This window comes from Saccopteryx bilineata, chromosome 1, assembly GCF_036850765.1.
Source record: "Saccopteryx bilineata isolate mSacBil1 chromosome 1, mSacBil1_pri_phased_curated, whole genome shotgun sequence".
NCBI lineage: Eukaryota > Metazoa > Chordata > Mammalia > Chiroptera > Emballonuridae > Saccopteryx > Saccopteryx bilineata.
Window position 1 is genome coordinate 390,374,535 of NC_089490.1, and position 25,598 is coordinate 390,400,132.

Here is a 25,598-nt window from a genome sequence, read left to right on the forward strand (position 1 = left end):
ATGGCGAGGAAAATGCAGTTCCTGGCTTGGCTAATGACAGCCATTTGCCTCCTCCCTGGGGAGACTACAACCCAGCACCATGCAGGTACTGGGGCTTCAGGGTGGGGTCGATGGGTGCCAGGGAAGGCTGCTGGCTAATAGCAGTTACAGCTGGTTCTGCCTGAGCCCCACAGGGCCTAGGAACTGCTGGCATGGTCGATAACAGGCTGACCTGTGCTACAGTGCTAATGGCATGGGCATGATCTCCAAAACTGGAAAGGCACAGGTGAAGTGAGAGAGCCCTAGCTGTCCTCAGTGCTGGCCCTGGAGGGCACAGAGTGCATTCCTGCACTGGCGGCTAGAAAACCTCCAGGCACCCTTACAAAGCAGCTGGGGGGCACTTCTAGGAGGCTGGGGTGTTTAGGGTGGAGCTTGGCAGGGGCCTGACTTCTCTCTGCTGCCCCAGGGCAGCCAACGGACAGCACCAGCGTGGGAGGTGGCCTGCAGAAGCCAGAGGCCCCGGAAGTGATGTTTGAGGTCTTTAATCCAGCCTGGCACATGGGGGTTGGGAGCATCCAAAGGTCCCTAAATCAGGGTTGGGAAGTGGGGGATGTCTCAAGTTGGGCCTCCTCAGGGTGGGGGGCAACCCAGCATGGTTCCTACTGCCTGCTTATGCTCCCCTGGCCCACTCGGCTGCCTGCCCTGCCTTCCAGGCCCACCGCCTACTCCTTACATGGCTCCCCTTGCAGCTGCTCTGGGCTGGACTGGAGCTGGATGCCATGGGGCAGCTACACATACAGGATGAAGAACTGGCATCCACACTTCCAGGCCGCCGACTCAGGCTCCTCCTGCAGCACCAAGTGCCCAGTGACTTGCAGGGTGCTGAGTGGTGATTGCAGCAGTTCCAGGACCTGCGGAAGGGGCCTCCGCTTAGCCCTTGGGAATTTGAACATCTGCTCCTCACAGGCCTATCCTGTGTCTACAGGCTCCACAAGGCTATGGAGGCTGAGGAGAGGGGTCTCTGGACCCAGGTCTTTGCTCTCCGGGCACAGGAAACACTCTGGGACCTGTGCAAAGGCTTCTGCCCCCAGGGACAGCCTCCTCCTTTGGGGCCCTGGGCCTCAAACCTTGACCCTTCCCCCTGACCTTCCCCTTTTACCTGCCAGTCCCCCAACCCCGGATCCCCACCCCTCAAGCCTGACCCATCCTGGGCAGGGCTTCCATCACCTGGTTTTTCCCCACTGTGTTCAGGTTTCTGAGCTTGCGGCTTGCACCCTGGACTCCTGTGTACCTCTCCCCCATAGTCTTCCCTGGGCTCCTATAGGCTAAGACCCTGGGCTCTGCGTCCCAGGCAGTAGGTATAGAGTTAAAGGCAGGACCTGCAGACTCGTGTGTGTGTGTGTGTGTGTGTGTGTGTGTGTGTGTGTGTGTGTTGGGGTCAGGATTGAGAAGTATGTTTAAGAAATGTTGAAAGGAGCCCTGGCCAGTTGGCTCAGTGGTAAAGCGTCGGCCTGGCATGCAGGAGTCCCAGGTTTGATTCCCGGCCAGGGCACACAGGAGAAGCGCCCATCTGCTTCTCCACCCCTCCCCCTCTCCTTCCTCTCTGTCTCTCTCTTCCTCTCCCGCAGCCAAGGCTCCATTGGAGCAAAGTTGGCCCGGGCACTGAGGAAGGTTCTATGGCCTCTGCCTCAGGCGCTAGAGTGGCTCTGGTTGCAACAGAGCAACGCCCCAGATGGGCAGAGCATCGCCCCCTGGTGGGCATGCTGGTTGGATCCCAGTAGGGCGCATGCGGGAGTCTGTCTGACTACCTCCCCGTTTCCAACTTCAGAAAAATAAAAAATAAAAAAGAAAAGAAATGTTGAAAGGTAAACTGCCCCCAAGTAAGGGTAAGGCCAGATCAGACCCTTCAAATTCCACCCTAGCAGTCCATGAGAAGCCCTGTGGACTCTTAACAGGAGCCTTCCACATGCTCAGCACCCAGTCCTAATTTAGATACCCCTTTAAGCCCAACCACTGCTCTGGGTCCCTGAACTTCCAAGTTCCCCCATTTGGGCTAGGAGCATAGGAGGACATTTTTAGTTTGGTCTGTTAGAAGAGTGAAGGGAAGTAGGTGGAGGAATATACTTTTTTTTTTCTTATTTTTCTGAAGCTGGAAACGGGGAGAGACAGTTCGACAGACTCCCGCATGCGCCCGACCGGGATCCACCAGGCACGCCCACCAGGGGGCGACGCTCTGCCCACCAGGGAGCGATGCTCTGCCCCTCCGGGGGCGTCGCTCTGTTGCGATCAAGCCACTCTAGCGCCTGGGGCAGAGGCCAAGGAGCCATCCCCAGCACCCAGGCCATCTTTGCTCCAGTGGAGCCTCGGCTGCGGGAGGGGAAGAGAGAGACAGAGAGGAAGGAGAGGGGGAGGGGTGGAGAAGCAGATGGGCGCTTCTCCTGTGTGCCCTGGCCCGGAATCGAACCCGGGACTTCTGCACGCCAGGCCGACGCTCTACCACTGAGCCAACCGGCCAGGGCAGGAATATACTTTTTGAGGGGAGAGAATGTATTTTGGTCCATCTCAACAAGCCTCAGAGAAGGGGGGGGGAGTCTGGGAGGGGACTGACAGAGACAAGCAAAAGCTGGCTGGTGTAGCCCCTGATCCTGTATAGCTCATCCTATAAAATGTTCTGGCCTCCTGTATCCTTCCGTGTCAGGTAAGCTGCTTAACCCCTGTCAGAGCACATCACTCTCCCTTATCCTGGGAAGGAAGGGGTGTGGCAACGAGGTACCAACTGCTCGACCCATTCAAACGCTCTACTGGAAGTAGGAATGTGCTCTTTTCTTGAATCCCACACCCCCAGAGAAGTAGCGGGCTGTTGCCTCTTGTCACAGAATGCAGCCCGCCATCAGTAGGTCCTAAGAATGAGATGGAAGGTCAATAGGGAGGACCTCGAGGAACAGACTGGAAAGGGGCGGGGCGTGAAGGGGAGGCCCACAGCGGATTAGTGTGGGGGGTTCCATGGAATCCCCATCTCACCGTTCCAGGGGCTGACCAGATCTTGTCCTCTGAGCCCCCGACCCCTCACCCTGCGCCTGCAGTAGTCAGCGCCTTCCCGCCTGCCCTGAAACTGGTCGCAATCAAGACAGAGAACAGGACCCCGGAACACAGGCGCCGGCGCCGGCCCACTTTATTGGCAGAGTCCAGCCGCGCTGGGCGGGCCGTCATGCTAGCGCCGCCCGGCGGGGGTGCGGGGGTGGCGGGGGGCAGGCCCGCCGGGCTCCCCGTGGGTCCCGCTCAGAGCTCCAGGGGCCCGAGGCCCGGCGCGCCGGCGGGCGCGAGGTCGGGGTACACCAGGAAGCCGGAGAAGGTGATGTACTTGCCGTGGTTGCTGTAGGCCCCGTAGCCGTCGTGGTCGTGGCTGAGCAGCCACACGGCGTCGCCGCGCTGCAGCGCCAGCATCACGCTCTGGCTCTGCATCTCGCGGCGCCGCGACGCGCCGTCGTCGTAAATCATGGCCTGCACCTCGTCGCGGTTCTTCATCAGCTTCACCGACAGCGTCTTGCGCGGCAGTTTGCCCAGCGTGAAGGAGAAGAAGTAGGCGCCCGGCAGGCGGCAGCGGAACACGCCGGCCGCCGCGTCGAAGTCGCCGCCGATGTTGACCAGCTCGGTGTCGAAGGCGAGAGGCCGGTGTCGCGGCCCGTGGCCCGCGTCCGAGCCCACCAGGCTGCGCGTGCGCGCCGCCGAGAAGGCCGAGCGCGGCTCGGGGGGCGCGGGCGGGCCGCGCGCAGGCGCGTCGGCGTCGGCGTACACCAGGTAGCCGCTGAAGGTGGCGCCGGGCGCGCCCAGCGCGTACTGCGGGGCGCCGTGCAGCCGCAGCCACACCGTGTCGCCGTAGTCGAGCTGCAGCATGGTGCTCTGGCTGGCGGCGCGCCGCGCGCCGGGCCGCCGCTGCTCGTCGAAGGCCAGCGCCTGCACCTCGTCGCGGTTGCGCACCAGCATCACCGACAGGCTCTTGTGCGGAGCCTTGCCCGCCGTGAAGGAGAAGAAGTAGGCGCCCGGCACGCGGCAGCGGAACTGCCCCGTGGCCGCGTCAAAGTCGCCCCCGATGTTCACGTACACCTTGTCGAAGGTGACCGCCATCTCGGACGTGCCCTCCAGCGAGGTGGTGCGTGCTGCGGAGAAGGCCGAGCGCAGCTCCGTGGAGCCAGGAGCCGGGCCCAGTGCCCAGCAGGCTACTGGGCCCAGCAGGCCCAGCAGGAGTGGCAGCATGGCGCCTGGGACGGGAGCAAAAGGAGAAGGAGAGGAGGGTTGGGCGGGGAGACCTCCAGATTCCTAGATCTCCCAGACAAGTAGACGGATTCAATTCCCAGCCCTGCACTTGACCCACAGCTAGGGCTTAGACTACCGTGATTCGCAAACTTCAGCATTCCTTAGTGTCACCTGGAGAACTTGTTCAAACACAGTGTTGGGCCCCATTGCCAGGGTTTCCATATAGTAGGTACAGGATGAGGCCTCAGAATTTGCATTTCTAACAAATTCCCGAGTAACACAGATGCTGCTTGTCCAGGGACCACACTTTGGGAACCATTTAGGTTAGGCCAGTGAGTCTTAAAACTTTTTTTTTTTCTAAGCAACAAAACTGCTTTGTCAGGTGACCGCTAACACAGATACTAGTAGAGATGCTCTGTTCGTAGGAGCCTATATCTCTGTCTGCTGGTCTTACCCCATACCTTTCCTCTTGGCACACAGGGGCCCTGGGAACACAGAGGAGTCAGGGGGTCTCTGAGTTTCTCTCAGCGGCTGGCTTGCTGCAGTTTCCTGTGGCTCTTCTGTGGTCCTTGGCTTGCCTGTCACGTAGGCACTGGCTCACTGTACTGATGTCCTCCATAATGGCCACTGTTTCAGCCCCTATCTGGGCAGGAAAGGAACTAGCTTATCCCTTCCTGGCCTCTGACCTACTCAAGGGTCAGCTTCCGCACTGAACCTCTGGACTCCCTAGGGGCCTTTCTTGCACTACAGAGGCCAGAACAGCTGGTCTTTGAGGTGGCTTCCTCTTCAAAGGAAGTGAAACAACTTCTTCCTCTGGGCTTGGGGTCTGGCCACTGAGGGGAAGGAGAGAGCCAGGAGCTGCTGGGACCAGAGAGGGAGAGCAACAGTTCTAGCAGGCCTTTGACACGATTGTGAGGTCAGCAGCCTGTTTCTCAGTAATGGAGTGGAGAGGACAGACAACTAGACCTGGGCTTGATTCCTGGCTTCACCACTTCCAAGCTGTGAAACCTCAGGCCAGCGGTGAGAACCGCTGCCTGAGGCCAGTTCCTTACCTTCTCTGGCTTGGCTTCCTTTGTATAAATGGGGTAGAGACCCCCTTCCGAAGTTACTGTGAGGATGCTCTGAGGTAACAGGTGTGAGTACAGTGTGTGAATAGCTGTGCCACTGAGGTATGCACATACTTCTGCTCTTGGCCCTTAGAAAAGCAGTCTAATCAAGTTCTTGACATAAGTGTTTCAGAATGCAGTAATTCCGACCCCTGGGAGCTTGGTGAAGGCACTGCTTAACTCAAAGGAGTCACTTTCTGACGGTGGTATTCTATCGTGCTTCCTAGTATGCATTGGCTTTGGGGATTGAACACCCAAAGGCTCTGAAGTGGAGACAAAGCACGACAGAAAATAAGCTGGCAACAGCCTAGGTCAGGACATGGGCTTCTATAGGCAATATCCCGGAAGAGTGTGTAGTGTTGTGTCTCTTGAGATATGGAGACCTGCTGAGAAGGATTGCCAGGTGCAGTGTGTGCAGAGGTGCCCTATACAGCAAGGACATTCGCTTGAGGGTAGGTGGGCACTGGAATAACCCATATTAGATTTGACGCAATGTGTGGGGCTGCCAACCTGGGGAAAGTGTGCCTTTTCCTAATTCTCTTAATAAAGACTCCAGGTCCCTTGCCCCACTGAACACTCCCCCTCCACAGGAGGCACCTTTTCTAATTCCGACAAAGGCCCCTGGTGGGCCAGCCAGTCCATGCGGTGGGCAAGGATGCAGGAGGGAGCCCATCTGCCTTTGCAGTGATTAAGACTGCGCCTCAGGCCTGACCAGGTGGTGGCGCAGTGGATAGAGCGTCGGACTGGGATGTGGAGGACCCAGGTTCAAGACCTCAAGTTGCCAGCTTGAGCACGGGCTCATCTGGTTTGAGTAAAAGCTCACCAGCTTGGACCCAAGGTCACTGGCAAGGGGTTACTCAGTCTGCTGAAGGCCCGCAGTCAAGGCACATATGAGAACGCAGTCAATGAACAACTAAGGTGTCACGACGAAAAACTAATGATTGATGCTTCTCATCTCTCTCTGTTCCTGTCTATCTGTCCCTATCTGTCCTTCTGTCACTGTAAAAAAAAAAAAAAAAAAAAAGACTGCACCTCAGGCCTGGCCTGTGGTGGTGCAGTGGATAAAGCGTCGACCTGGAAATGCTGAAGTCGTCGGTTCGAAACCCTGGGCTTGCCTGGTCAAGGCACATATGGGAGTTGATGCTTCCAGCTCCTCCCCCCCTTCTCTCTCTCTGTCTCTCCTCTCTCTCTCTGTCTCTACCTCTCCTCTCTAAAATGAATAAAAAATAAAAATAAAAAAAAGACTGCACCTCAGGAATATATCAGCACGTTCCCTTTCACAAAACTCTTTGGAAACATCTGGGCTCATGGCAAACCTGAGAGACTTTGTAGATGAAATCAATGAGACTGAAGCATTTTGGACCAAGGTCACCCATGAGCACTGAGGCAAGCCTTGAACTGTGGTCTTTTGACTCTGAATTAGTGTGCCCTCCTCTCCTCCACCTTCTCCTCCTAGACACAGATATTCCCAGCCAACCCGTCCTCTGCCTCAGCTTCCCTTTCTGCAAAAACAGGAGGGAAGACGAGTGGAAAGAGTCTTGGCATGGGGGTGATGGAGAAAGAACAAATAAAACCAAACAAACAAAAACCCTAGCGTTTTGCATTCTGAAAAATGGGAGCATCTGAGCTCTTCCAGACCCTGGTGCTCTCCTACCCATCCTGCCCCCGAAACTGGCCCGCTCACCCCAGCAGTCCCCCTCCCTGCCCAGTCTGGTGCACCCGCCTGCCCAGGGTCCTCCAGGGTGCCCAGTACCCTGCGCCCGCTTCACCTACCACTGCCCAGTTCCCTGGCTTCCCTGAGCAGGTCAGAGGTGGGAGGCTGTCGGGTGGGCATCATAGCTGCAGGGAAGGAAATGGCTGTTCCTAGCTGGGTCCAGGTGGGGCTCAAAATAGTCATCTCCAAAGAGAAAAAACTGGGACACAGAGGTGGGCAGACCCAGAGCCCCGGGAACTGACAGGGAAGGTGCAGCAATGTCAGGCTAAGAGGATCTCAGAGACCCCCTCCCTCAAGCCCCGCCAGAACCCGCCTCCCCACCTATCTTGAAAGCCCCTCATACTCCCAATAAATCCCCCTTTCACAGAAGGCAATCATCTCATTAAAAAAATCCCTCAGAAAGGTGTACCCCAAACTCCCCTTCCACCAGGCCCCCTCTTCCCAGACCCCCCTTTATCCACCGCTTCGGAGAAAAAGCCCTTGAGCCTCTTTCATGAAAAAAGCTCCCTGGTCCTCCTTTCAGGGAAGAAAGACCCGATTTCCCCGCGCCCATTAAAAGGGAAATCTTGCCCCCCAGCCCCGCCCCAGAGCTGCCCTCACCTGGCTGCGGACGGCGGTCAGGTCGGGTTCACTCCGAGCCCGCGATCCGGCTCGGGTTCTGGGCTCCGGGCTGCGGGTTCCGGGCTGCGGGCTCCGGCGGGCGCGGGGCTGCGCACTGACCGGCCGCGCTGCGGCGGGCGGGGCCTGGCGGGGCGGCGGCGCTGGGCGCCGGGACCCCGGGGGGGCGCGGGGCAGCGAGGCCGAGGGAAAGAGCACCGAGGGGAGCGAGCCGAGCGGAGCGGCGGGAGGAGAGGCAGGGGAGAGGCGGGAAGGGGAGAGCGGGAGGAGGAAGCAGAGGAGGGGCGCGCCGCGGGGGGGGAGCGGGGCGGCGGGCTCAGGGCACGGCCCCCAGGAGGCCCCTGCGCGGGCCCTTCCTCGTGCTGACCTCCCTGGAGCTTGCTTCCTCCCTCTGGGCCTGGCGTGCAGGCATCATTAATGCAAGTTAGCTGACGGGGAAACTGAGGCCTGAGGCAGAGGCCAAACTGGGGGCGGCCCCGGGCACTCTACAGACCGGCCTCCTCCCTGATTTGAGGAGAGGGGCCTGGAGCAGGGCACAGAGACTGGACTAGCCTCTTGGCTGCAAGTACAGTGGGAGGTGAGATTTTGGCTGGGACAGATGTCCAGGCTGAGTGGCACTGGGGGAGGGGGTCCGAGGAAAGAGAAGGATAAATGGGTCAATGTCACCAGTATTGGAAGGGCCTAATTTTTTCTTCCTCACCTCCAACTGTGAAAATGCCTTTAGTTGGTTGGTTAGGAATGAGGGAGGCAAAAGCTCCCAGACATTACAGGGTCAGTCTCAGCCCCTCTGGGTGAGGAAGGAGGGGAGTCCCTGGGGCAGAACTGAATTTGGGCTGGAAAGGCTGCTTTGTCAGCGCGGGAGAGAAGGCAGAGGGTCGCGACCAGCAGTGGGAGGGTGGGAAGGGTCTGTGTGCACAGGGCCACAGATAGCTTGCCTAGCCGAGGGGGCAGGCTCCAGCCAGCCAGCGGGGCTGGGAACAGCAGGATTCCCGCCTCGGCCCTCAGCACAGGCCCATCTGAGCACCACCACCCTCCACCCCTCTGGGCTCGGCCCCTGCGGGGAGCTCAAGGGACTGAACTCTCCATCGGAACTGCTGTTTTCTCATGACCTCTGTGGAGGGGACAGCCTGCTTGGCACTCAGTAGACTGAATGGATGGCTTCTGAAGAGCCCTGCTGAGGTGTCCGTTTCTGGTGGCCTCTGCCTGACCCTGGGTCTGGGGAGGGAGGCCTGGGATCCAGCCCTGGCCTTGCCACAGGCCCTCTGTATGGTGCCTGAGAAGCTTGGTGACCTGTGAAGCCCTCTGGAGCTTTCCGTTAACCCCCTAACCTACATGAGTCCATGAGGACTTATTAGTCCTCATGAAGGTGATAAGGATTAGCTCATTAAGTTTTCTTCAGGACGTTAGGTGAACTATGAATGAAAGGAATTATTACAAAGGAAAGGAATGAGTGGAGGCTGGGCATGGGGGTACTTAGGGGCATAGGGTGAAGCACCTGTCTGGCCCTTTCAGATCACAACTGGCTCCTTCACTAGCTTGAAAGGCCTATGGAGAGGGCTTGAGGCAGGGTGAGGGCCAGGTGAACCTCACAGGAATGTAGCAGGCGGGCAGGGGAAGGCAGCCTTGACACTTCTTCAGGCATTGGTCTTTCGCTGGACCGTAAGGAAGGGGCTACCTTCTTCTTCTTTTTATTTATTTTTTATTTTTTTTAGAGAGAGAGCCAGAGAGAGGGATTGATAGGGACAGACAGACAGGAACAGAGAGAGATGAGAAGCATCAATCATTAGTTTTTCGTTGTGACACCTTAGTTGTCCATTGATTGCTTTCTCATATGTGCCTTGACTGTGGGGCTACAGCAGACCAAGTAACCCCTTGCTCAAGCCAGCAATCTTGGGTCCAAGCTGGTGAGCTTTGCTCAAACCAGATGAGCCCGCGCTCAAGCTGGCGACCTCAGGGTCTCGAACCTGAGTCCTCCGCATCCCAGTCTGACACTCTATCCACTGCCCCACCGCTTGGTTAGGCGGAGGGGCTACCTTCTTGAAAGTGCCTTTTGAAGGTGTGATTCCAATGGTGGGGAGGGAGGCAAGAAGGCAGACAGGACCATTAGACCCTACCAGTGGTGGGGTCTGGCTCAGGCAGAAAGCCATTTGACACTTTCGCTGGGTCCATCAAATGTTTCTCCAGAGAAGTCAAGGTGGTGGGTGGAGACCAGTGACTGAGGCAGATGACAGTAGGGTTTACTTTTAGGGGCCTGAGGCCTGGTGGAAGCCACTGGGAAAGGGAGATGGAGAAAGAGGATGCCATGAACGGATGGCTGTCCAGGGCAGTTGGTGAGGGGTATGAGGTGTGCAGAACAGAAGTTAGGAGGAGGTGGCCCAGGGCTCAGAACAAAGAGCCCAGACTAGGTTGTAGAACCTACCTGCTCCTATTTAGCTATGCAGCTACAACACAATAGTTTTAATAGCAAGCCCTTTCACTGAGTGTAGCAGATGCTATCAGTCCGCCACCCAAGTCCCTAGGTCTATTGAGAGGTCACCAGCAGACAGTTCCAGAACTTGCCAAACTTGCCCAGCCTCCCCTGATGCAGTCTTAGCTGTGGGGGTGAGTGTGGGCAGGCTGGAGGTGGAGTGTTAACTCCTCCAGGGCAGCCCGCAGCCAAGAAGGCTCTAGTGTTAGCGGCTAAATACTCCAGGTCTGAGTCCTCAGTGGGACAGATCCCAATCCCCAGGCATGTTCGTCTCAGAGACTCTGGCTGAATGAAACCGCAGTCATCCGTGGGGCAAACCGACCGATACTTGTACGCTTTATTTGCTGTCCTCCCTTCCTTGTCTCACGGGCCCACTCCCTCGCCCTGCTTCTTGGCATCCTCTCCTAGATAAACTACTCGCACCCAAATCTTTGTCTCCAGGTCTGCTTTTTTGGGGGGAGATCCAAACTAACTATAACTATATCTCAAACTGTGTTAAGTGTTTTTCCACATCCATTACTTTAATATTTCTTGAGGGGGGATACAGACAGAAAAAGAGAGACATAAGTATCACTTCGTTGTGGCACTTTGGTTATTCATTGATTGCTTTCTCATCTGTGCCTTAACTGGGGGCTCCAGCTGAGCCAGTGACCTCTTGCTGAAGCCAGCGACCTTGGGCTCAAGCCAGTGACTGTGGGGTCATATCTATGATCCCATGCTCAAGCCAGTGCAGAGGGTTTTGAACCAGGGTCCTCAGTGTCCCAGGTCGATGCTCTATACAGTGCGCCACAGCCTGGTCAAGCTTAATTTTCTTTTTTTTTCTTTTTTTTGTACTTTTCTATAGCTGGAAACGGGGAGAGACAGTCAGACAGACTCCCGCATGTGCCCGACCGGGATCCACCCGGCATGCCCACCAGAGGGCGACGCTCTGCCCACCAGGGGGCGTCGCTCTGTTGTGACCAGAGCCACTCTAGCGCCTGGGGCAGAGGCCAAGGAGCCATCCCCAGCGCCTGGGCCATCTTTGCTCCAATGGAGCCTCGCTGCGGGAGGGGAAGAGAAAGACAGAGAGGAAGGAGAGGGGGAGGGGTGGAGAAGCAGATGGGCGCTTCTCCTGTGTGCCCTGGCCGGGAATCGAACCCGGGACTTCTGCATGCCAGGCCGACGCTCTACCACTGAGCCAACCGGCCAGGGCCAAGCTTAATTTTCTTAACATTCCCTGAAGTAGGTATTATTAACCCAATTTTACAAATGAAAAATGAATAAGTTAATGTAAGGGTAGGATTCAAACCCAGGTCTGTGTCTCCAAAACCTCATCCTAACCACCATGCCTACAGCCACCCTAATCCTCTAATCCTCTCTGAGTCTTACATGTTTTCATCTGTAAAATGAGAGATGAGCTCTTGAGTTAGAAGAGAGGTCATGTCCTGTATTTCCTGCATCTAGGCATGGTCAGCAATATGTAAGCAGAGGCAACTGGGAGAGAAATGCTTTACAGGGACCAACGCAGCCGGGGGCCACCTTTCTGCCCTCCCTCTTCTCCTGGACGGTATATCCAAGACTGGCTTACCAATTGCCCGCCGGGGCCAGGAGACAACAGTGTTGGGCAGTGGTAGGTAGGTACTCAGAAGCTGAAATGAGTAAGACCTGGAGAACCGCCCTAAAATAGCTAATCACTTAGTAGGAGTGGCTGGATGTGGACATAAAGAACCATAATAGGCCCTGGCCGGTTGGCTCAGTGGTAGAGTGCCGGCCTGGCGTGCAGGAGTCCCGGGTTCAATTCCCAGCCAGAGCACACAGGGGAAGCGCCCATCTGCTTCTCCACCCCTCCCCCTCTCCTTCCTCTCTGTCTCTCTCTTCCCCTCCTGCAGCCGAGGCTCCATTGGAGCAAGGATGGCCCAGGCACTGAGGATGGCTCTGTGGCCTCTGCCTCAGGCACTAGGATGGCTTTGGATGCAACAGAGCGACGCCCCAGAGGGGTAGAGCATCGCCCCCTGGTGGGCGTGCCGGGTGGATCCCAGTTGGGCGCATGCAGGAGTCTGTTTGACTGCCTCCCCGTTTCCAGCTTCGGAAAAATGCAAAAAAAAAAAAAAGAACCATAATAGCTTGACCAGGCGGTAGCGCAGTGGATAGAGTGTCGGACTGGGATGCAGAGGACCCAGGTTCTAGACCCCGAGGTCGCCAGCTTGAGCGTGGGCTCATCTGGTTTGAGCAAGGCTCACCAGCTTGAGTCCAAGGTCGCTGGCTCGAGCAAGGCGTCACTTGGTCTGCCATAGCCCCACAGTCAAGGCACATATGAGAAATCAATCAATGAACAACTAAGGAACTGCAATGAAGAATTGATGTTTCTCATCTCTCTTCCTTCCTGTCTGTCCCTATCTGTCCCTCTTTCTGACTCTCTCTGTCTCTGCCACACACACACACACACACACAAAAAAAAGAACCATAATAGGTGGAAAAGAGATCAGCGTCAGGAGAGAGCTGCAAAGTGCTCTGAGAGCTCAGAGAGGGAGACACCACCACCACCACCCCCGCCCCAGGAGACCAGGAAGGTGTCACAGAGCAGGCTGTTTCTAAGTAGTGGTGATCTGACCTCCTGAGATGGAGGAGAGAGGGGGTGGGATCTAGTCAAAGGTAAGAAGGAATATGAACAAAGGGGTGGAGGTGGCCTAGTGGGGGGCTTTGGGAGGGAACAGTATGCCCAGTTCAGGAGGGAAGGGTTTTCCAGGGATGTGCTAGCAGGTAAGGTGTGTGGGGCTCAGTGCCGAGCCAAGGAGCTCTGTTTATCCTGCAGCAGAGGGAAGAGGCTCAGCTGTCATTGGAATTATGCCACTCTGGCTGCAGAATAAAGGACAGACAGGAGACAGAAGAGTGGAGAGGCAGGGAGATCTGGGAGAAGACACTCAAAGTGTTAAGATGGATCTGACTTACACAGGGCTAGTAAGAAAGGAAAAGGGAAGAGACAGATGGGAGAGAGAGAGACTGCAGAGAGAGACGCAGATTGACAGTGCCACACAAACTCATAATTTAATTAGCTTCCTGCTTTGCCAGGGGATTACAGGGGAATTAGCAGAGCTCAGAGTCTAGGGACCTTGCTGGGAGTTGAAAGGAAGTTAATGAGAAAGACAACAACGTGCCCCAGGGAGAAATGAAAGAAGAGGAATGGTTAGGCAAGCAGAGCTAGCAGGAGAAACAGATGTCAGACCTCCGAGTCTCTGCCTTCCCGGGAGATGTCAGACCTCCAGGGGAGAAGACGTTTAGAGCTCCTGGGCCAGGTGCCTGGCCTGATTGGCTGGGTCCCAATTCTCCTGAGTACTGGGTAAAAAACCTGCTGGGGAGGAAAGCTGGGAGCGGCCTCGAGAATCGAGGTCCCAACTCTTCCTTGGCCCTTTTCCTTCTGCAGATGGGGAGGTTGAGTCCAGGCACGGGATGACCAGATATGGCGAACTGCATTTTCCAAAGATAGCTGACAGCATCTCTCACCACTTCGCACACAGTGACTGTGCCACTCCCCTCTAGGAGGAGAATTTAGGTTGTCTCTCTTTCTCTCAAAACTCTCATACTTGGAAGCCAGCCACGATGACTTGAGAAAGCCCAGGCCACATGGAAAGTATAGATGTTGTGGCCAACAGCCCCAGTCAGAACCAGCTATTTACAAGGTCCAGTGTAAAAAAAGAAAATGCACGCCTCTTAGGAAAAAATTAAGAATTTAAATGATTAAGCCTGACCTGTGGTGGCACAGTGGATAACGTGTCGATCTGGAATGCTGAGGTCACTGGTTTGAAACCCTGGGCTTGCCTGGTCAAGGCACATACAGGAAGCAACTCATATGAGTTGATGCTTCCTGGTTCTCTCCCCTTTTTCCTTCTCCTCTCTCTAAAAATCAATAAAAATAATAAAAATAATTTAGATGGTTACAACAGAGTATTAAACCTTCTAAGTGTGTGGCCTTGTACAGCTGCACAAGTTACACCCCATGAGGCTGTCCCAGATCCCAGCCGAGGTTCCAGCATCAGCTGCTCACAATACAAGTGAGGAAGCCTTCAAGATGCCACTGTCTGATTGCGACTGTAGGAGAAACCCTGAGGCCTGACCTGTGGTGGCGCAGTGGATAAAGCGTCGACCTGGAAATGAAACCCTGGGCCGGTTCGAAACCCTGGGCTTGCCTGGTCAAGGCGCATATGGGAGTTGATGCTTCCAGCTCCTCCCCCCTGTCTCTCTCTCCTCTCTCTCTGTCTCTCTCTCTCTCCTCTCTAAAATGAATAAATAAAAAAAAAAAAATTAAAAAAATTAAAAAAAAATTAAAAAAAAAAAAAAAAAAAAAAAAAAAGGAGAAACCCTGAATGAGAACCACGGAGCTGAACCCAGTGGCCTCCAGTCTTGCAAGGCATAGAAATGACTGTTGTGTTAAATCAGTAATTTTTGGGTTACTGCTGCAATAGATAGTTGGAATATTGGAACAACCAGAACTGCTCAGAATGGGGCTGAAGAAGCAGGACAATCACCGAGTCTCTCCCCTAAGCCAGGCTCATTCTCTGAGCCATTGTTGCATGTTCTCCTTGACCTGCTGTGGCGGAGGAGACTAAAGGCACAAGTAACTCCAGATGGTCAGAAGACCCAAATCCTGAACATTTGGCCATGAAGTGCTGTATGTCAGCTTCTCAATCACGGAGTCTGGGGAGAGACCCACTCTTCCGTAAATAATGGTGTCAGCGGCCCTGGCAGAAGGCAGGGAGGGTTGGGTCTCCAAGGTCCTCAGAAGCCTCAGAGAGCGACAGTCACTGGAAAAAAGGAGGAGAGAGAAGAAAGGAAGGAAGGGTATGTCCTAGAAAGGTGGTAAGGGAGAAAACTCCTGTGGTCCCTGTGGCATTCTGATCCGTTTCTGACAATGAAGCTTGTCCTTTGATGACAGGAATTGCATTCTGATTCTGAACAGCAGGGGTGTGTGTGTGTGTGTGTGTGTGTGTGTGTGCGCGTGCGCGCGCGTGGGATAGGGGGTGGGATGACTCACTCACTTGCTTTGTGTTTACCCCAGTGCTGTGCCAGCCAATGGGGTCAGCAGAGTCCTGATTGGGGGAGGTAGGCTGGGAGGTAGACATAATGCACAACCCAGCTGAATAGCTGTTGAAGGAAAAGGGAAGGACACAGGAGGAGGTCTGAATGGCATACAGCAACTTGTTGTTGCCACCTCAGTTCTTTAAAGCAGTGGTCCCCAACCCCTGGGCCATGGACTAGTACCGGTCCATGGACCATTTGGTACCGATCCTCAGAGAAAGAATAAATAACTTACATTATTTCTGTTTTACTTATATTTAAGTCTGAACGATGTTTTATTTTTAAAAAATGACCAGATTCTCTCTGTTACATCCGTCTAAGACTCACTCTTGACACTTGTCTCAGTCACGTGATACATTTATCCGTCCCACCCTAAAGGCCGGTCCGTGAAAATATTTTGACATTAAACCAGTCCGTGGCCCAAAAAAGGTTGGGGACTACTGCTTTAAAAGAGTAATTATAATAAAAAGCTATAGATAAAATGCAATGAGAATCTGACCAGGTGGTAGCACAGTGGATAGAATGTCAGACTGGGATGCAGAGGACCCAGGTTCGAGACCCTGAGGTCGCCAGCTTGAACGCGGGCTCATCTGGTTTGAGCAAAGCTCACCAGCTTGGACCCAAGGTTGCTGGCTCAAGCAAGGGGTTACTTGGTCTGCTGAAGGCCCATGGTCAAGGCACACTGAGAAAGCAATCAATGAACAACTAAGGTGTCAGAACGAAAAACTAATGATTGATGCTTCTCATCTCTCTCCCTTCCTGTCTGTCCCTATCTATCCCCCTCCCTCTCTGACTCTCTCTCTGTCTCTGTAAAAAAAAAAAAAAAAAGGCAATGAAAGTACCAGGAAAAGAAATAAATTTCAAGCAGGGGGATTCAGCAAAAATTAATGAATGAAGTGACACCTAAAGGAAGTCATGGAGGTATGAATGTTGCACTAGACCTTGACAGGTAATAAAGCTGGGAAGAGCATTCTGGGAGAAAGGACCAGGGAGCAGGGGTGTCCCCCTAGGGGACAATACAGAGTCCCAGTGAAGAGCAGTGACTGGCATCAGACTGCTTTAGTTTGAATCCCAGTTCCACCACTAATTGCATGACCTCAATTTCCCTACCTGCAAAATGGGGATAAGAAAAGTATCTATGCCTCACTAGCTTGTTGCAAGCTTCAAAAAACATACTTGATGAGCACTTAGCACCGAGCCTGGCATATCTTAAGCAGTCAGTAGGTGCTATCACTATGCTTGGTGTGTTTGAAAAAGGAATCATCACCTTGGTATGGCTGAAGTATGAAATCCAGGGACATTGCCAGGAGACAGGCCCAGGAAAGTGGGTTTTTTTGTTTGTTTGTTTGTTTGTTTTTGCATTTTTCTGAAGCTGGAAACAGGGAGAGACAGTCAGACAGACTCCCGCATGCGCCCGACCGGGATCCACCCGGCACTCCCACCATGGGGCGATGCTCTGCCCACCAGGGGGCGATGCTCTGCCCATCCTGGGCGTCGCCATGTTGTGACCAGAGCCACTCTAGCGCCTGAGGCAGAGGCCACAGAGCCATCCCCAGCACCCGGGCCATCTTTGCTCCAATGGAGCCTTGGCTGCGGGAGGGGAAGAGAGAGACAGAGAGGAAGGCGTGGCGGAGGGGTGGAGAAGCAAATGGGCGCTTCTCCTGTGTGCCCTGGCTGGGAATCGAACCTGGGTCCTCCGCACGCTAGGCTGACGCTCTACCGCTGAGCCAACCGGCCAGGGCAGGAAAGTGGTTTTGAATCTGATTATGAAGGATTTTAAGTGCCAGGCTAAGCTTTCTATACTTTATTCTGGAAGCTAGTGGATCTCAGTCCTGTCTGACCTAACTCCTTTCATAACAACTATTTTGTAATGCCTCCTTTCCTATACTGAAATGAAATTCATACAAAATGACATGGCCCTGGCTGGTTGGATCAGTGGCAGAGCATCGGCCTGGCGTATGGAAATCCTGGGTTTGATTCTCAGCCAGGGCACATAGGAGAAGTAACCATCTGCTTCTCCACCCCTCCCCTTGCGCGCGCTCTCTCTCTCTCTCTCTCTCTCTATTCCCTTCCTGCAGCCATGGCTCAAATGGTTTGAGCAAGTTAGCCCTACACGCTGAGGATAGCTCCATGGCTTCACCTCAGGCACTAAAATAGCTTGGTTGCCAAAGCAACGGAGCAGTGGCCCCAGATAGGCAGAGCATCGCCCGGTGGGGGGCTTGCCAGGTGGATCCCAGTTGAGGCTCATGCGGGAACCTGTCGGTCTGCCTCCCACCGCTCAATTAAAAAAAGTGGATGACATATATATTCAAAAATCCATATAATGCTCCAAGGGTGACATAAAGAAGAAATAAAAGGGAAGTAATTTAAATAAAATATTGTTTTGATATGTAAATATTTGGGCTTTGCTATACTAGAAAAAACAAAGAAAGAAGTTGGATATTTATGCTTCTATGCAGAATCGCAAGTGCAACAGCTACAAACACAGGAGATACAGAGAACGCAGCAGTTGGGAACGCCAATATCACCAGGAGCACTGACGACTAAAATAGTGAATGACTCTGAACTTCCAAATAAAACTACAATCGTTCGTCAATTTATAGGGAAGTTGCATTCCTGAAAAATTCCGTGTACATTAAAACCATGCAAAAATTGTTTGTATGGAGCCCTGGCTGGTTGGCTCAGTGGTAGAGCATCGGCCTGGCGTGCAGGAGTCTCGGGTTTGATTCCCGACCAGGGCACACAGGAGAAGCGCCCATCTGCTTCTCCACCCCTCCCTCTCTCCTTCCTCTCTGTCTCTCTCTTCCCCTCCCGCAGTCGAGGCTCCATTGGAGCAAAGTTGGCTCAGATGCTGAGGATGGCTCCGTGGCCTCTGCCTCAGGCGCTAGAATGGCTCTGGTCGCAACAGAGCGACGCCCCAGATGGGCAGAGCATCGCCCCCTGGTGGGCATGCCGGGTGGATCCTGGTCAGGTGCATGCAGGAGTCTGACTGCCTCCTGTTTACAACTTCAGAAAAAGAAAAAAAAAGTTGTTTGTATGGAAAAACAGTTAGGTTCTGTTTGTTTGATTTTTATAGACAGGACGGGAGAGAGATGAGAAGCATCAATTTGTTACAGTTCCTTAGTCTCCTTAGTTGTTCATTGATTGCTTTCTCATATATGCCTTGATCAGGAGGGTGGGAGTGGCGGGGGCCCTACAGCAGAGTGAGTGACCCCTGGCTCAAGCTAGTGACCTTGGGCTCAAGCCAGTGACCATGCGGTCATGTCTATGATCCCACGCTTAAGCCAGCGACCCCGCACTCAAGCTGGTGAGCCTGAGCTCAAACCAGATGAACCTGTGCTCAAGCCAGCAACCTCGGAGCTTCGAACCTGGGTCCTCCACGTCCCAACGTTCTATCCACTGTGCCACTGCCTGGTCAGGCAAGTTCTGTTTTTTGTTTGTTTTGTTTTTACCTGCATGAATATTGTGAGAAATAAAAGCAACTATTTTACTTAGTGGTCCTAAACATTATAGAACATCTAGCATCCTGGCCCCGGTCCACTGGTGTCCTTCAGTCATTGTCACAATCAAAATTGCCCTCCTACATTCCCCAACTACCCCCATTCTGTGTTGCTTCAGGCAACACAGAATCAGGACAGGGCATGCTCTCTTCTGGCCTTTGTGTAATGTTATGTGAAAAGATGACACTCGGAGCTCCTGCCACCGTCTTGCAACCAGAAGAGGGAAAGTGTGAGGACAAAAGCCGACACGCACACTAGGGATGGCACAGGGGACAAATGGCAAGAAGCAGAGTCCTTGATGGTATCAAGAGCCACTGAGTTAACATACCCTGAACTTACCCCGCGAACCTCTTATTACGAGATGATAAATCCATTCCTTGGTTGAGCCATTTTGAGTTGAGTCCTGTTCACTGTAGTTAAAAGCACTCTAACTTTGACAAGTTATTTCCCCTTCTCTGGATCTTGGTGTCTTAACATGTATATTAAGAGGATTTCCCAATCTAGGACCTGTGAGTCTAAGTGGGAAAATATGAAGGACTTGGCGACCGGGGTGGAAAAGGGGGGTGAAGAGGCTGGAAGAGTCCAAAGCTGACTCCGCCTCTCACATGGGCATCTGGGAGGGAGGCGGGCAGAGTGAATACAGGCTGGGTAAGATGATGCCGAGCTCCACTGTGGGCATTTAGCTCACACTAGATTGGAGGATGAAAAATTAGACCTGTATATCCTCTGAACTGGATAAAAATTATAATCACAAAGGAAAAGATTGATGGCTAAACACCAAAATATTTAGTTACTTGTGTAGGTTCAGAGATGATACTTATTTTTTCTTCTGTATAATTGTTCCTATTTCCCAAACTTTCTACAACAAATATTTATTGCTTTCATTTCAAAAGTAATTTAAAATATCAATAAAAACTATAATTTTTCAAATGTACTGAAAGAAGTAGCTCAATGGAACAGAATATAAAATCCAGTATTAGATCCAAATACATATTGGAATTAGATTATAAAAATGGAATTTTAAATCAGAGAAAAGATACATAATTTTTTTTTTTTACAGAGACAGAGCGAGAGTCAGAGAGAGAGATAGACAGAAAGAATGGAGAGAGATGAGAAGCATCAATCATTAGTTTTTCGTTGCGACACCTTAGTTGTTCATTGATTGCTTTCTCATATGTGCCCTGACCGTGGGCCTTCAGCAGACCGAGTAACCCCTTGCTCAAGCCAGCGACCTTGGGTCCTAGCTGGTGAGCTTTGCTCAAACCATTTGAGCCCACGCTCAAGCTGGTGACCTCGGGATTTCAAACCTGGGTCTTCCGCATCCCAGTCCGACACTCTATCCACTGTGCCACTGCCTGGTTAGGCGAAAAGATACATAATTTAGTGAATTGTATAAAACAACTAGGTAGCCATCTGAAAAAAAATAATAAGCTGGATCCATACAGCATGCCTTATACCAAGTCAAATTCCAAATAGCAAGACAAAACCCAAAAATGTACTGAAAGAAATCAAGTAATGATTTTTAAAAATCCTCAGTGAGGAAGAACTTTGAACTACAACATATATTCCAGAAGTCACAAAAAATGATGGCTACATTTTACTACAGCTCAAAAGAAAACGTGGCAAAATTGCCAGAAACAACATCAAAAGATACAAACTGGAAAACATGTCACCAAGAGCAAATTTCTTTAATATACAAGGAGCTCTAAAAAACAAACAAAAAACTCAGTAGAAAAATGGGTAAAGGATATAAACAATAAAAAGGAAAATACAAGTTAGTTATTAGAATAAGAAAATTACAGTAAGACACCGTTATTATTTTTTACCTCTTAGCTTGTCAAAGAGCAATAAGATTTATAATACAATGTATTGGTGAGGAGGTGGAAAAACAAACATCCATACATTGTTAGTCTACAGAATTTTAAAATGTGCATACCCTTTAACACAGCGATTCTACTTCTTAAAAAGCTCTTCTTCAGCCTGACCTGTGGTGATGCAGTGGATCAAGCCTTGACCTGGAATGTTGAAGTTGCTGGTTCGGAACCCTGGGTTTGCCTGGTCAGGGCACATATGGGAGTTGATGCTTCCAGCTCCTCCCCCCCTTCTCTCTATCTCTCCCTCTGTCTCTCTTCTCTAAAATGAATAAATAAAAAAAACAAAAAACAACTTTTTTAAAAAAGCTCTTCTTCAGGTACATGCCCACATGTTTGAAATAAGTTATTCATCGCAGCATTGTTTGTAATAGCAGAACCCTGACAATCTACAGGTCCAGCAATAGAGGATCCAATAAATTCTGATACATAATACAATACTACACATCTTTTACAAAAGGATGAGTAATCATTTCTTTTGTTTTAATTATTTTATTTTATTTATTCATTTTAGAGAGGAGAGAGAGAGAGAGGAGAGAGAGACAGGGGGAGGAGCTGGAAGCATCAACTCCCATATGTGCCTTGACCAGGCAAGCCCAGGGTTTCGAACCGGCGACCTCAGCATTTCCAGGTCAACGCTTTACCCACTGCGCCACCAGAGGTCAGGCAGGATGAGTAATCATTTCAAATAATGATATAATCTCTAAAATTTATTGATAAGTTAAAAACAAGGTATATGGCAAGGTGTAAAATAAAGTTTATTTGCTTTTGGGCATAGAACACATCATCTCAGAGGATCTACTAGAAACTGTTAACTGGGAAGAGAAATAGTTATGGGGGAGAAACACAGTTCACGGTGTCACCCTTTTGACCTAAAATAAAAATGGGGGCCCTGGCCGGTTGGCTCAGCGATAGAGCGTCGGCCTGGCATGTGGGGGACCCGGGTTCGATTCCTGGCCAGGGCACATAGGAGAAGCGCCCTTTTGCTTCTCCACCCCCCCTCCTTCCTCTCTGTCTCTCTCTTCCCCTCCCGCAGCCAAGGCTCCATTGGAGCAAAGATGGCCCGGGCACTGGGGATGGCTCCTTGGCCTCTGCCCCAGGCGCTAGAGTGGCCCTGGTCGCAGCAGAGCGACGCCCCCGGAGGGGTAGAGCATCGCCCCCTGGTGGGCAGAGCATCGCCCCTGGTGGGCGTGCCGGTGGATCCTGGTCGGGCGCATGCGGGAGTCTGTCTGACTCTCTCCCTGTTTCCAGCTTCAGAAAAATACAAAAAAAAAAAAAAAGGGTGTGTACGGGGGTAGAACCGCTATCTTTCTAAGCAGCTGCACCATTCCTACTGGCCTCTGTTCACCCCAAGGCCGGTTCACCCCAAGGCCGGCTCAGCCCTTTTCTGCCTGTACCATCAAGCCAAACTTCCTCCCTCCTGTGCTTACGCAGCTGGTTAAAAAATAAACAATCTAAATGCAGGTCTTTCCACTTTTTTGGGGGGGAGGAGTGGGGGGAACCTCAAGAAATGAACAAAAGAGGCAGTTTTTATTCTTTTCAGACAAACAATAAATTTGTGAGGAATTGACAAAGACAAAAAAAACTAGGTTTGGATGTTTAATTAGTGAATAAACACAATCTGAGTTTAGAGTAGTAAATTAGTAAAGAAGTAACAGGTTTGTTTATACAGCCTTGCATCACTTAACAACAGGGATACCTTTGGAGAAATGTGTCCTTAGGAGATTTTGTCATTGCATCAACATCATAGTGTTACACAAATCTAGATAGTCCAGCCTATTGCTCCTAGGTTACAAACAGGGACAGCATGTTACTGTATCAAATACTCTGGCAATTGTAACACAATGGTATTTGCTTTTCACTTCCTTTAAATTCACCCTGTTGGTTTCAGCCCCCTGTTTGAAGATACTTTAGAATCTTGATTCTGACATTCAAGTATTAGATCTTGCTCTCAGTAAGTGGTGTCATCTGCACAGTGAGTGTGGCAGGCACTGATAACTACTGAGCAGGCCAACTGCAGAGTCTAGAATCATGGAGTTTAAGACTTCTCTCCAAATTTGCATTAACTGGATAACTGACTGGAAGGGTACGAATGAACCCACCCTAAGTGGGGGAAGGGTACAAACCCACTCGAAGTGGGGGAAAGGTACGAATCCACCCTAAGTGGGGGAAGAATACGAATCCACCCTGTAGGGGAAGGGTACGAACCCCCCAAACTGGGGGAAGGGTGCGACCCCCCCAAACTGGGGGAAGGGTACAAATCCATCCTAAGTGGGGGAAGGGTACAAACTCCCCGACTGGGGAAGCGTATGAACCCCCCTGAACTGGGGGAAGGGTATGAATCCCCCCGAACTGGGGGAAGGATACTAACCCACCCTAACTGGGGGAAGAGGACGAACCCACCCGAACTGGGTGAAGGGTATGAACCTCCCCCAACCAGGCAATTTTTGAGATCCTTGTTTCCCTAGTTGTCTCCTCAGTCAGGAGGTGTTCGATGTCTTTGCTGGAAATAAGGTATACTATGTCCAAGGGATTTCCCTAGTGGCCTTCCAAATAACAATGATTGTTGATATTATTATTTAGTGTATCTCAGTGGAGGCATCAATTATTTCTCTAGGTGTTCTCAAACCCACAGCTTAATACTGTATTCTGGAGTAAATTTTGGGGGAATTCACCTCAAATGAACCCACCTAGACTTTCTCGAATCTCCCTTTCCCGTTTTTCTGAATGTCAGGACACCTGCGCCACCAGGCACTGGGGCCTCTCTTCCTCTTTACAGCTATACTGGTAAGGGTCCCGGATCCTATCTGCAAAGGAATTCCCGCACCTGGGGATCTGCACCTCATTTTAAATGGCTTGGTGCCTAAGTTTTTTTCTGACCATCATCTCCTTCTATTTGGGTTTCAATTTCCTCTAAACGTTGTTGTGTTATTTATCCCAGTTTAGAAATGCTTTTTCTCAGGGGAGAATGAAGAAAATCTGCTTTCCAACAAATGGCCGCCTGACACCTTCGTCCTCAGCAGGAACCCTAGCCGCTCTTCATTCCTTAGTCTGAATACAATGTCTTTTACTGTCTGCACCGTTGCCAAGTCTCCATTTACCAAGGGCTTCACCCCTCCTTCCATCTCCATCCCTGGCCATTTAGTTTTTGAGCCCGAGTGCTCTCTGTAGAGCCACGTGGTCTCTTCAGCGCTCCCCTTCTCTGTTAGAGGTCCTTCTGCAAGTGGGCTGTCCCCATTTTCTTAGAGCTTCCCATCCCTCTTGTTCCACATTCCCACTTAAGGTCTCTAACCTTGGGATCATAACTTTTAATTACCTTGAGATCATAACTTTTAATTTCTTCAAATTATTTCCTAGGACTACTTCTCTATCCACCCATCCTCCATCCACCCACCCATCCCCACCTCATGACCCACATCCCTTCTTTCTCCATTCGGCTTTCCCCTGTGGTTCCTGTTACACACAAAGCACGAGGCAATTCTTTCCCACGGTCAGAAGTAAGACTGGGGGAGCAGCTCCCTGGTGGTACTTTTTCCCATTGAGAGAGGAACCTGTCCCCAATGCTTGTAAAGAAGTCCTCAGCTCCACAGCGGGTAGCTGCGTGGGACTGGCTGCCAGGGCAGACGCCATCTTCCAGCCCAGCGCCGTCCTACCCTCAGAGCGTGACGGGGCAGCTGAAGGTGTGCTCCCACAGGGACATGGCTCCCACGTGCTCATCTTTCAGTCTCACCCACAGGCCCATCCCAGGTCAGCAGTGTGCTGTGGTATAAAGCATGCAGGATTTGGAGTCAAATACACCCAGGTCTGAATTCTTGCTCTGCCTCTTATTAACAAGTTGTTCAAACCTGAGCTTTTACTTTTCCTCACTTGCAAACAGGGATCTTTCTGGTTGAGGGGGGTGACTGAGGTAACAACACACTGAGCTACCTGTGGATGGAAGATTCTAACACACAGCACCCCGTGCTTGTCTCAGATTCATGGACTTTCAAAGGTTATATGTTCTTGGTGGATTGTGTTGCTTCCTTTCCTGTTCTAGTCCAGGTGTTTCTTTTGAAAAAGTTGCAGTATATGTCTTCACCTGGCAAACCTCCCTTTGATGAGCCATGCCCCTCCAGATCAAAGTATAAGATCCCAGTGGGCTGACCCTGGATCCTGACCCGTTCAGACTGGGCCTAAGACGCACATCTGGCCAATAGAGTATTCCAGATGCACTGAATGGTTTACAGATGGATGTGTGTTTCAAGCCAGAGTCCTCCAGGACTTCCCTGAGAGGTATCTGCTCATTCAGGAATTACAAGCTCTAAGAAGCTGAGTGGAGCTGCCACGTGGAATGAACCTGTCTGGGAGGGAAATCAGGCAGAGGTGGGTGGGCTGATGGGATGAAAATGGGAGTCCTGATGCCCTTGTTCGAACAGTGCCTTAACCACTGGCCATTTGTGTTACTCGACTCAATAAATTCCTTTTCTTAAGCCAGTTTGAATTTCTCAGTATGCAACCAAAATATACAATGTAGACCCATTACTGTTACAAAATCATGAGTTCCCACTGATCAAATTTCATATTTAACTCCTTAGAGCTGTTCCCCTATTTTCATGCAGAAAAACAGTGGGGTTCCATACACGTCAGTGGCAGGTTAGAAATTCCACAGACTTGCAGATGGTTGTCATTCACCAGTCTTGAGCAAATCACTTAACCATCTGAATTTCATTTTCCTATCAGTAAAATGGGGGTGATGTATCTTACATGACCGTTTTACTGGTTGGCGCTAAGGATATACGGGCAGGACATGTGTATGTAGTAGGCCACCAATAACTCTCTTATTAGGTGTAAGTACATGTTATCTCAATAGCCTTTACTCGGTATAGCTATCTATAGACGATGAATCTATTTGTATTTGCCACCCTTTTCTCCAGGTTACACCTCTTAGTTATCTCGGTTTCTAGGTTTATCATGGCTGTAACCAAGAAGACGGCTGGCAGTCACAGGCTTTGGGAAAAGATGGAAGATGAAGAGGTGGACAGGAATTTCAAAACTCGA

At 51.6% G+C, this 25,598-nt stretch overlaps 2 protein-coding genes across 2 annotated transcripts; one reads left to right on the forward strand and one right to left on the reverse strand.

Moving 5' to 3' along the window:
* FAM180B (family with sequence similarity 180 member B) lies at window positions 1-1,124 on the forward strand. The gene is given in 3 exon segments (XM_066253902.1): window positions 1-85; window positions 446-516; window positions 729-1,124. Coding segments are annotated over 3 exon segments (552 nt in total).
* Window positions 1,125-3,145: 2,021 nt separating this feature from the next.
* C1QTNF4 (C1q and TNF related 4) lies at window positions 3,146-7,805 on the reverse strand. The gene is made up of 2 exons (XM_066253903.1): window positions 7,654-7,805; window positions 3,146-4,238 (listed from the first exon to the last, which is right to left on the reverse strand). Exon 2 carries the CDS (start codon window positions 4,231-4,233, stop codon window positions 3,259-3,261), a length of 975 nt encoding a protein of 324 aa, XP_066110000.1. The 5' UTR covers window positions 4,234-4,238; window positions 7,654-7,805; the 3' UTR covers window positions 3,146-3,258.
* Window positions 7,806-25,598: the final 17,793 nt, after the last annotated feature.

Coding starts and splice junctions, on each gene's coding strand:
- C1QTNF4 (XM_066253903.1), bottom strand. CDS start 4,233: ATGCTGCCACTCCTGCTGGGCCTGCTGGGCCCAGTAGCCTGCTGGGCA.